Source organism: Melanerpes formicivorus, unplaced genomic scaffold (genome assembly GCF_026170545.1).
Source record: "Melanerpes formicivorus ecotype bairdi unplaced genomic scaffold, bMelFor1.0.p_v2 SCAF_60, whole genome shotgun sequence".
NCBI classification, from domain to species: Eukaryota; Metazoa; Chordata; class Aves; order Piciformes; family Picidae; genus Melanerpes; species Melanerpes formicivorus.
This window is the reverse complement of record NW_027142412.1, coordinates 3,391,930-3,403,129: the sequence shown is the minus strand read 5'-3', so window position 1 is coordinate 3,403,129 and position 11,200 is coordinate 3,391,930. Positions and strand designations below refer to the sequence as shown.

At 65.2% G+C, this 11,200-nt stretch overlaps 2 protein-coding genes across 2 annotated transcripts; both read right to left on the bottom strand.

Moving 5' to 3' along the window:
- Positions 1-6,050, bottom strand: SLC35E4 (solute carrier family 35 member E4). Its single transcript, XM_068161879.1, has 2 exons — positions 4,497-6,050; positions 1-3,013 (listed from the first exon to the last, which is right to left on the bottom strand). The coding sequence occupies exons 1-2, from the start codon at positions 5,113-5,115 to the stop codon at positions 2,586-2,588; spliced, it is 1,047 nt and encodes a 348-aa protein (XP_068017980.1). The 5' UTR covers positions 5,116-6,050; the 3' UTR covers positions 1-2,585.
- A 93-nt stretch (positions 6,051-6,143) lies between these two features.
- On the bottom strand, positions 6,144-10,567 carry TCN2 (transcobalamin 2). The gene is made up of 10 exons (XM_068161878.1): positions 10,091-10,567; positions 9,211-9,400; positions 9,033-9,101; positions 8,049-8,191; positions 7,789-7,950; positions 7,523-7,698; positions 6,995-7,169; positions 6,663-6,855; positions 6,354-6,475; positions 6,144-6,252 (listed from the first exon to the last, which is right to left on the bottom strand). The coding sequence occupies exons 1-10, from the start codon at positions 10,173-10,175 to the stop codon at positions 6,191-6,193; spliced, it is 1,377 nt and encodes a 458-aa protein (XP_068017979.1). The 5' UTR covers positions 10,176-10,567; the 3' UTR covers positions 6,144-6,190.
- Between the last annotated feature and the right edge of the window lie 633 nt (positions 10,568-11,200).

Sequence of the window (11,200 nt, the reverse complement as noted above, 5' to 3'; positions counted from 1 at the left end):
GGCCTTTTGCACGGAAATGGAAAACCGAAGTGACTCTTCCACCCTCCCCGTTATGGAAACGCCTCTGAAGTGTGAGCCCAGAAAGCAAACAGGGCTGCGGCAGCCACACTCTTGGCCAGAAAAGAGACCATTTGCCAAGAACTCGGAGCCCTTTGAGCTCTCTCTGGGATGGGCACTGCTCCAGCCACGCTGCGTGGGGCACCCTGGTAAAGCTGGCACCCGCGGCGGGCACACCACAGCACCCCAAGGGAGCTGCCCTTCCTCCACCGTGTGCTGAGCAAGGCGGCGATCCTGGGACGCTCCTGGGATCGGCCTCAAAACTCCCCGCCAGGATGAGCTCTGGATAAACACCGATGTTTGGGAAAGAGGGCGGGGAGCCGGCAGGGAGGAGCCCCGCGGGCAGCGGACGCCGTGGGTGTGACACGGTGGAACGATGTGAGTCAGAGAGCTGGGGGAGGATCGGATGTGTGAAGCCAGCAGACAGGATGCTCCCCAGCGTCACACTGCCCCGGGGCAGGGCGCAGCCAGCCCCCCTGCCCGACTGACCCTTCGCTGGCCACCCGCGGCCGGTGACTCCTCTCCTTGTCACCGCGTCCCTCCCATGTCCTGTGTGAGCGGGGCCCCAGCGCCAGCCCTGGGGCTGCTAAACCTCTCCACTAGGGCATGGTGGCGATGATCATGGTGGGCACCGTGGCCTCCCCTTCCCCATGGAGCTGGGACACCCCGCGACAGCCCTGTGCCTGTTTCCCACGCGGTTCCTCCTGTCCTGCCGTGACGCCGGGCGGGAGATGGCCCCAGGAGCCAAGGGTGGAGTACGACAAAAATAGAGCTTTATTTTGGGACAAGTGCAACCAGAGCTGGGTCCCTTGGCCCCGGCACGGTCAGCGCGGCAGCAGCCACACCGTGTGCCATGGTGCCAGCGCCGGTGCCGGGCACACGCACGCTGGGATGTCCCTTTGGCAAGGCAGGAGCGCGCCGTGCCGCGGCCCAGCACCGTTCTGGAGCGCTGGTGGCTGGGTCCGAGCTGCCCCCGACGCCTTTGCTGGGCTCTCGCCATCGCTGCGAGAGAATCCTGGGGACGCGCCGCAGCCCTGCAAGCCGGGAGGGACGGGGCTGGAGTTGGAGCTCTGTGGTTGGGAGGACAGGGAGGGGACCACGACAACACTGGCAGCACCCCCAGCAGCTCTTGTGGGACCGGCGTGACACGGTGGGGTTGGGGACAGGAGAGGGGACACTCACCCACCCCATCCCCATCCCCATCCCCATCCCCATCCCCATCCCCATCCCCGGGCGTCCGGTTTGGCCACGGGAACCCTGCGCACGCCCAGCCCCCGGCTCACTCCAGCCAGCAGAGCTCAGCAGTGGCACACACGTGTGTGAGCACACACCTCCTGCTCCGTGTCCCTAGGCAGGGCAGCAGCTGGCTGTGTGCCCGCAGCCACGACCCTGAGCCAGCCCAGCCGGCACGGGCACAGGGGGACACGCGTGCGGAGGCCGAGCACACGTGCGCACACACACGGATCTGTGCACACACACACGGATCTGTGCACACGGATCTGTGCGCACACACACGGATCTGTGCGCACACACGGATCTGTGCACACACACACGGATCTGTGCACACACACGGATCTGTGCGCACACACACGGATCTGTGCACACACACACGGATCTGTGCGCACACACACGGATCTGTGCACACACACGGATCTGTGCGCACACACACGGATCTGTGCGCACACACACGGATCTGTGCACACACAGAACCCGTGCCCACGTGCTCACAGAGCTGTGCACAGACACGCTCACGCATGCATGAGATCTGCTTGCACACGCAGAGCCCTCACGCACCAATACGTCTCCATGTGCACGCAGCCACACGCAGAGGCCTACTCTGCACAGCAGAGGCGCACACAGAGACAGCTCCCTGCACACACACAGCCTGTGCACAACAGCACAGAGCTGTGCACACGAAGACACAACAACACACCATGCACAGACACTCCCATCCACACAGCGCTGTGCATGCAACACCCTTGCACAAAGAGTTTGTGCACATCAGCACATCCACGTGCACAGAGCTGTGCACACCAGCACACGCATGTACAGCTCTGTGTGCACCAGAAAACACACGGTCACAGCAAGCCATGCACACCAGCACACAGGTGTGCACAGCACCACACACCTTAGCTCATCTGTGTGCACACCGAGCCATGACTGCCAGCACACACATGTGCACACAGAGCTGTGCACACCAGCACCCACGTGGGCACACAGAGCTGTGCACACAGAGCTGTGCACACAGAGCTGTGCACACAGAGCTGTGCACACCAGCGCCCACATGGGCACAGAGAGCTGTGCACACCAGCGCCCACATGGGCACACAGAGCTGTGCACACCAGCACCCACATGGGCACAGAGAGCTGTGCACACCAGCACCCACGTGGGCACACAGAGCCATGCACCACACTGCTACGCGTGCACACCAGCACACGTGCACCTGCACACGTGCACCTCCAGAGCCACGCTCTCCCACGGCCTGCATCCTTCCAGGCTCCCATCCACCCCTGTCCCCGCTGGGGACCCTACTCCCGCCGGGGCCGGCCGCGTCCCGGCCGCTGTGCCCAGCCCGCGGCGATGAGGTCCGGCTGGTGGTACATGAACATCCCGGCCAGCATCAGCCCGATGCCCAGGTAGCTGAGCCCGCTCAGGTGGCTACCAAAGAGCAGGCGGGAGAGCAGCAGGTTGCCCACCACGGCGACGTTGCCCAGGACGTGGACGGTGAGAGCAGAGGTGAGGGAGAGAACGCAGAAGGTGGCCAGGTTGTAGAGGACGGAGCCCAGGCAGCTGAGCAGGACGCAGGCCCAGAGGGCGCCGTCGTAGCGCAGGACCCCCTCCCAGGAAGGACCCACCTCCAGTGCCACGGCTGCCCCGAAGAGCAGGCAGAAACTGGGCAGGGAGGTCAAACAGAGCAGGGTCAGGGCATCCAGACGGTCCTCCTGCAGCAGCAGACCTGGTGAGAGGACACAGAGACAGTCAGCACTGCAGACACTCAGGTACCCAGCACCCGCAGGGCGCCCACTGACATGAGCCCTTGATCTGTGCCCAAGAGGTTAAGAAGTCCTCACCCTCCCCAGGAAGGGGGAAATGGCAGGGGGAGCCCCTTCCATGGGCCCCAGTTTGGGAACACCTTGGTTTGCAGGTCACCCCAGACCAGAGGCCCAAGGTACCACGGGTCAGGGTTTCACAGGGCAGTTTCCCCACCCCGATTTGGACCAAACAGGGGCTCCATCCCCTCACACATGCACCTCACACCCCCCATCCCGGTTTCTGGGCATGTGGCCTGTCCCCTCCATCTCCCCATGTCCCCTCCAAGTCATTTGAGGACAGCAGGCACAGCCAGGCCAACAGGCATGCACAGGGGGGGCACATGCTGTGTCCCCAAAGCCACCCTTGTGTCCCACTGGTGACAAGGGCAGCAGGGCGAGTGCCAGGCGGTGATGTACCTCAGATGGCCACAGCACCCCTGGTGCAGCCACCAGTGGTGCCCCTGGGGATCTTGGGGGGTGTGCCTGCTGCTCGGCCCCATGCCAGCAGCTGTCCCCACGGTGCCTGCCTGAGTCACCGGCTCTAGAGGAAATGTTCCCAGCCTGGCCAAAGAACAACCTCCCTGCTGACTGCCAAGGACATTGTGGCCTGGGCAGCACAGTGGCTGCCTGTGTCCCCACACACGGGGACAGCACTGCTGAACACGGGGACTTGCAGGGGACCCAGCAACCTGCGGCGCTGGTGAGGGGAGCCCCTGGGGATGGGGAAGCTTGGGTGCCCCTGTGCCACCTGCTGTGGCACAGGCACATGGGACAGCATCGCTGGGAGCCAGGGACAGAAGAGGGTCACGTCACCCTAGGGCCAGGAGTACAGCACAGCCCTGAGGCGACAGCTGGGTGGATAAAGGTGGCACCAGGTGACCCACTGAGTGGCACTGGGTAACACACTGAGTGGCACCAGGGAAAGAGTGAGCAAAGGGTGGTATTGGGTGACACTGAGGGCAGAGGGTTGCACTGGAGTGATGCCAAGGTGGCACCAGACACAAGGTGAGCAAGGGATGGTGCTGAAGTGAGCCTGGGGTATCCCCGGGGACAGCGTGCGGAGGAGGCAGCGCTGAGGCTGGGGTGACACTGAGGGTGACACCAGAGACCAAGTGGGCAGCAAGTGATACTAGAAAGGCAGTGGGTGAAACTGGAGTGGCACTGGGGCCAAAGGGGCACTAGGGTGATTCCAGGGCCAAAGGGGACAGCAGGTGGCACCGGGGTGGCACCAGGTGTCAGGGTGCCACGAGGGTTGGAGCAGCAACGGAGTGGCACAAAGGCCAGGAGGAGCAGGGAGCATCACTATCCCCAGGGTGGCAGTGGGGTGACACCAGCAGCCCCTGCGCGCCGGGGGCCATGCCAGGGGAGGGCAGATGAGCAGGGCGGGGACAGGCAGATGGCACTTACTCTGCTGTATGGACTTGAGGGCGCGGAGGACGGTGGCGGCCAGGAGGAAGCCGCAGCCGGGCTGGTGTAAGCGGAGGCCACCGGCAATGCTGCAGGCGGCCCCGGCACAGACGGGCCCCATGGCGACGTACTGCAGCGGGTGGTGCCGCCGGCCCCCCAGCAGCCCCGACAGCACCAGGGTCACCAGCGGCGTGGTGGTGGCCACCGCCTGCGCCACCTCCAGCTGCACGTAGCTCAAGCCCAGGTTGCCCAAGGCCACGCTAGTGCAGAAGGTGAGGCTGAGCAGATAGATCCTAGCGCGGGGCCGGGGGGCCGGGGGGGCCGGACCCCGCGCCCAGCCCAGCGGATACCCCACGGCCACTCCCGATAGCATGTGGAGGGACGAAAGCAGCAGCGGGTAGCGGAAGCCGTGGGTGGTGAAGATCCATTTGTTGAGGCTGGCCATGGTGGTGCCAGTGCCCAGCCAGGCCAGGACGGTGAGGGTCAGGGGCAGCGACGGCCCCGGGGGCGGCCGATCCCCCTCCGCCTGCCCCGGGTCCGGTTTCCAAGGCCGAAGGGTCCTCTCGGCAGCTGCCATCGTCATCGCTGCTTCATCGCCCCGCCGGGAACGCAGGCACATGAGCACCGGCTCCGCTCCCCCCCGCTGCCACCCGCCACTCTGCCCCGTCCTCCCGCGCCGTGCCGGTACCCGGTGTCGGTGCCGCCGGTGGCAGCGCTGGTAGCGGCGGTGGCGGCTCCCCGGTTCCCGGCGGCGGCGTTGGCGTCACCCACTCCGGGGGTGGATGGGGGGGACGGTGGCAGGACTCAGCCCCGGGGTGTCGGTGCCATGTGCCAGGGAGGCGGCGGCAGCGGCCGGGAGCGAGCGGGAAGTTCGGTGATGGCGGGGAGCGGAGGGACGGAGCCTCGCCGCCGCCTCCCCGCCGCCGTGCAGCGACTCCGGGGTGGGGGGGTCCGGGAGTGCCCGCCCGGGGATGCCGCCCGGTGCAGCAAGGCCTGCTGGGAACCGGCGGCCATGAACCCCGGCCGGAGCCGCTCACCGGAGGTAGCCGGAGCTCGGGCCGCCTCCGTGGTGACGGCAGCGGCGGGGCTGCGTCAGAGCCCCGGCTGAGTCAACGGCGGGCAGCGGAGCCGCCGCCATCGCTCCCCAGCCGCCGCATCCGCGCCGCAACCCCGGACTGCCCCGGGTTCCCTTCGCTGCCGGCCTCTCTTGGGTGGTTTTGGGGGGTGGATTAAACCCCGGGAGGAAACACGCAGGTTTGGGACACACACAGCAGGTCCCCCGCCGGCTGCCCGGGGCCACCGCGGTCCCCGAGCCCTTGGGCAGGTAAGGGCTCCGTGGGAAGGGCTTCTGCCCGCCCCGGCATCTCCCGGAGGTTTACAGAGGAGGACGGCCCCAGCTGGCAGCTTTTGGGGACAAGCTTGGATTTGGATTCCCTCCAGACAAGCTGCTTTGGGTACCCCAAAACTGGCCACTCCCCATGGCTGCCCATCCCGTCCCTGAGAGGTGCTGGGACTGAAGGAGCTGCTGGTCTGGGTTCTTCCACCGTGCCCACAGGGCACATCCTCTGTGTGTGAAACCCTCTGCCTCCTCCTCCTCCCCACCCGAATTTGGGGTGCGGCGAAAGCAGGAGGCAGGGAGCCGGCAGGTCCGGTGCCCACGGTGGGCGTTTCATTGCCATGGGCCCCGGCCCCCTCTACCACTCGCTCAGGCGAAGGATGATGGTGTCCCCATCGTGAGGTCTGTACTCGGCAACACCTGCAGACACAGGCACAGCGGCCCCAGGGGGTGAGAGTGGCCGTGGGGGCTGCCCGGGCCCCCCGGCTGCCCTCCCCCTGGGGCCCCCAACCATCACTCACCCATCTGCAGGCTGGTGCTGGGCTCGGTGAGGAGCTGCCAGTAGCGCCGCTTCTGCTGCTGGGCTTCCAGTCCCAGCACGCTGATCAGAAAGGGGCCCTGGAGAGTCTCCTGGGTGTCAAACCTGGCAGGTGGGGAGGGAGGGGGGGGTGGGGGTGGGTGAGTGTCTGGCCCAGCACTGACAGCAGTGGGGCAGGTGGGAGCTGGGTGGTGGGGACTGGAGTAAGACCCTGGTAGAGGTACAGGGCAAGTGGCCACCCCAGGTGTGATGCCCAGAGGGTCTCTCCACCCTGGCACGGGTCGCCACCTACGTGAAGTCCTGAGCTTCCTGGGCAGCAGCTGCCTTGAGCACATCCAGGAGGGAGGCACCGGCGGGCGCGGGCACCAGCCGGTCATAGGGTCGGTGCTGGGGGCACCCTGGCAAGGGGCATTCCACCACCAGCTGCACCGTGATGGTCCCCAGCACCTCGGGCAGTGGCTCAGGACTGATGGGTGTCAGTGTGTCTGTGAGAAAGAAGCCACCAGGTGCTGATGGACACCAAGGTACCACGGCACTGGTGGACACCAAGCCACCATTGTGGTGGCATCTGTGCCAACTGCATCCCAGCTGCCCACCATTTCCCTGCTTCACCCTGGCTCCTACCTGGCTCCTCCTGGCAGCGCATGGAGGTGATGTCCAGGTAAGAGTGCCCATGCAGCACTGGCAGCACCTGGGCCATGGTGGCAGCGGTGGTGAAGGCATTGAGGTTCTTCAGCAGCGCAGCCATGGCCTGGCCATACACTCCCTGTAGGTGGCACATCTTGCTGGCAATGAAGACCTGGGAGCAGGAGGGAGGAAGGTGGTGGGGCAGCAGCCTGAGTGGGAGGTGGGTTGGGATCAAGGGCACGCCTCTGCCCCAGGGCACCTCCCTCTGCCCAGGCACCTGCTTCTGCACCCACGGTGGCAGCCATGCCTGCACCTGCAGCCACACCTGCACCCACTTCTGCACATACACCCATATTACACCCACCCCTGCCTCCCAATCTGCACTTCACATCCACCCTGCACACCACCTTGCACCTGCAGCCATGCCTACCCCTGCACCCACACTTCACCCGTTCCCCCTCACACCTGCGTCCCAAACCACACCCCCACCCCACCCCCGCAGCCTCCCCTCACATCTTCCCCCACCTGCATGGCCCACGGCGTGCTGTAGACGTTGCCGAAGAAGCCGTCGGGGCGCTGCTCCTCCACCATCCTCCTCCTCACCCTGCGCCTGGCCGCCCGCAGCTCCGCCGCCAGCCGGGACTTCACCAGCCGCTCCCTCTCCAGGCAGGTGAAGGCCAGCACTGCCACCGCCTCCGTGTCTGCAGGGACACCGTGTCACACGCTCCGGGTGCCGCACACCCAGCCTGGGGTGCCACCACCCTTGCCTGTCCTCGGCGGGGGACCCTCACCCACGGCGCTGCCACCAGCGTGCCTGAACTTGTGGTGGTGCTCAGCCTCCAGGAGCCGGCGGATCACCTCCTCCCGCACCCGCTTGTGGTGGACACACAGCGCCAGGACGCCCAGGCCGTACTGGTAGTAACTGGTGAGGGGGTGGCCGTGCCGCCGGGACCCTGGGGAGGAGGTGGTGTGTGTCACGGGGGTGAGCCGGCGGCCCTGTGCCTGGATGTGCCAGCAGAGGAGGGGGTGCTCGCCGCTGGGATGCTCTCACCTGCCCAGTCCTCCTCCAGGTGGTGCTTCAGCCACGTCACCAGCGAGCGCTGGGAGCTGGGATCCGGTGGGGGGCAAGTGGCACGCAGCCCCAGCAGGTACAGCGCCAGCCGCCCTGTCTGCGGCCACTCCGCCTCCACACCCCTGCAAGCCACCGAGCTGTCACTGCAGGCCTCCGCAAGCAGTCTCTCCCCATTCTTCCTGTGGCCCCCTTCAGGTACTGGGAGGTTGCTATTAGGTCTCCCTGGAGCCTTCTCTCCTCCAGGCTGAACACCCCCAGCTCCCTTAGCCTGTCCTTGCAGCAGAACTGCTCCAAGCCCCTGAGCATTCTCCTGGCCTCCTCTGGAGCCTCTCCATCAGCTCCAGGTCCTTCCTATACTGAGGGCTGCAGAGCTGCACACAGCACTGCAGGTGAGGTCTCAGCAGAGCAGAGGGGCAGGATCCCCTCTTTCCACCTCTGTCCATGCTGCTTTTGATGCAGCCCAGGATGTGATTTGCCTTCTGGGCTGCAAGCTCACACTGCCTGCTCCTGTCCAGCTTTTCATCCATCAGCACCCCCAAGTCCTTTTCCTCAGGGCTGCTTTCTATCCCTTCCTCCCCCCAGTCTATTGACAGTGAGGATTGTTCCAGCCCAGGAGCAGAGCCCTGCACTTGCTCTTGTTGAACCTCACAGGGTTCACCTGGGCCCAACCTCTCCAGCTTGTCCAAGTCCCCCTGGACGACATCTCATCCCTCTGGTGTAAGTTAACATGGCCAGAGGCAGCAAATATGAAATAGAGACCACAGGGTTAGGCACAGACATCAGATTGCTGCTGGCAGCTACAGGATGTGTAAGGTGGGTCCCCACACCCCCTGACAGGGAGCTATCACCCCACACATGTGACAAACACGCAGGGGACAAACACACAAGCAGCTCACACACGTACTTGCTGCTCACACACACAGGACACACACATGTGCATGCTGCTCACACACACACACATACATGCTGCTCTTGAAAGCCTTGGCATCCCGGTGCAGGTGGCCGTGGTGTGGTCCAGCTTCCTCCAGGGTCCTGTGGAGATCCGGTGTCAGCAGGGTGCCAGGGCGGTGCTGGGGACAGGGGACATCCCCTAGAGGCTGGGGACCCGGTGCCCCCCTCCCCTCCACACCTCGGGACCTACCGGTTGTAGCGGCTCTGGAAGGTGTCCCGCAGCCGCGCCAGGTACTGCAGCTCCCCGGCCGGGTGGTGGTCGGCAGCCAGGCGAAGGGCCAGGTAGACGCTGGGGTCGGGGTCCCGCCCCAGGTCGGACGCCAGCCCCAGCAGCCGGCCGCTCAGCGCCTGCACCGCTGCCGCTGCCTCCCCCGGGGCTCCTGCCCACCGTGGCCCAGGGAGAGGGAGTGAAGGGTGATGGGAGGCAGGAGGGGCCCGAACCCACCTCAGGCGCTGGCCCCACGGCATCTGCAGCCCCCAGCACTGGTTGCGTGGGGCCACGGTGGTGATGGAGACCCAGCACCCCGACCCCGCTGTGTCCCCTGTGCCCTCTGCGTCCATCCCTCAAGTGCCAAAACCTCCATTTTTCGCCCCCCAAAATCGGGAAGAAACCAGGTAAGACATGACATGAGGTGGGAGCAAAGAATGCCCAAGGTCCTGGGCATGGTCACCCTCCCACCGTGCCCATCAGGCTGGCAGGGTGCTGGGATGGCACCTCTGTCCCCAGGGACCCTGTGGGACCTGTGTGGCACAGGAGCAGGTTGGCTCCGGGCTTTGGGCAGGGGAAGGGGAAGGGGGGCACAGGAGTGAGGCTTAACCCTGATGGGTGCTGGGGACAGCTCAGCCTTGGAAAACTCATCCCCGGAGGGGTTTCATGCGGCCGACGTCCTCCCAGGGGCCAGTGCACGGGGCTGGAGCAAGCGATGGTGGCCACTGCCCCAGCCTTACTCTTCGGGGACCTCTTGGCTACTGCAGCCAGCTCGGGGACCTCCTTTGGGCACCATCCCACCTGGGCGAGACGCCCGGCTCCAGCGGCGTCCCGCGGTGGGACGTGGGGGAGCTGTACTCACCGCAGGGCTGAGCGGGCAGGAGGGCAGCCTGCAGCAGGACGAGGAGCAGCCACATGCCGAAGCAGGACAGTGCGGGATGAGGCATGGCTCAGCCTGGCACGGCGCGGCAGAGGCAGGCAGAGCCCGGCCGAGCCGAGCCGGGACACCGCTGGGAACGGGGAGCTCTCGTCAGAGGCTGTTTCCGCACTCCGGAGCCGAGTCAGCAGAAACGGGAAAGGAAAAGGACTTCGGCTGGAGGCGAAGCGAAGGGAAGAGGAGGGAAGTGTGGCCCGCCCCAGGCAGGGCAGAGATAAGCTGCTCCCAGCTGCTCTTCCCTCCTGACTGCTCTCTGACCTGGCACAAACTGTGCGAGCGTCCCTGGATGCCGTGCCACAGCCGGGGCAGCGTGACCCGAACTGTCAGTGTGGGTCAAGCCGACCGGTCACATTAGCCCCCACCCCGCGAAAGAACCCAGAGGGGATTAAAGCACACGAGAAGGAGAGGAAGTGGACTCAAATTACACCACAGGGGACGTTCAGGTTGGGTATTAGCCTAACTTCTTCACTGGAAGGGTTCTCAAGCACCGGAACAGACTGCCCAGGGAGGGGGTTGAATCCCCATCCCAGGAGGGGTTTAAAAGCTGCAGAGATGTGGTGCTGAGGGACAGGGGTTAGCACCAGCCACGGTAGAGAATCGTTGGACTCGATGATCTTGAAGGTCTTTTCCAACCAAAATGTTTCTGTGACTCTAAACCCCTGAGAATCCTGAACCCTCTGTCTCCACAGCCTCTGACAGCAGTAACTCTGCTGCGCCCTTGGAACTGGGTTTTCATTAGCAATCTGGATTAACCAACCCAGTTTAGCAAGTGGGGGGTGCACACAGGGGTTCTGAACCACTGCAGGCAAGGGAAGGGAAGACACACCGCTCCCAGCCCAGAGGAGGGAGCCTAGAAGCTGAGGATGATGCCGTGGAGCCAGGAGACTGCCTCCAGCTGCAGAGGGGAGGAAAAGCAGCAGGCTCTGGGCAGGGGCTTTCCCCTAGCGACAGCGTGGTTCAGCCAGCCTTGTGCCTCGCTATATCCCAGCCAGCCCCGCGGCGCCAGGCGAGAGCCCCGTGTAGCGCAGCCAGGCC

Excerpts from the sequence above, each read along its gene's own strand:
- SLC35E4 (XM_068161879.1), bottom strand. The coding sequence starts at position 5,115 with ATGTGCCTGCGTTCCCGGCGGGGCGATGAAGCAGCGATGACGATGGCA. Across the intron at positions 3,014-4,496 it reads CCTCAAGTCCATACAGCAGA|GTCTGCTGCTGCAGGAGGAC; the intron begins GTAAGTGCCATC and ends TCCTCTCACCAG.
- TCN2 (XM_068161878.1), bottom strand. The coding sequence starts at position 10,175 with ATGCCTCATCCCGCACTGTCCTGCTTCGGCATGTGGCTGCTCCTCGTC. Across the intron at positions 9,401-10,090 it reads CCTGCCCGCTCAGCCCTGCG|GAGCCCCGGGGGAGGCAGCG; the intron begins GTGAGTACAGCT and ends CACGGTGGGCAG. Across the intron at positions 8,192-9,032 it reads AAGGCTTTCAAGAGCAGCAT|GGGTGTGGAGGCGGAGTGGC; the intron begins GTATGTGTGTGT and ends GGTGGCTTGCAG.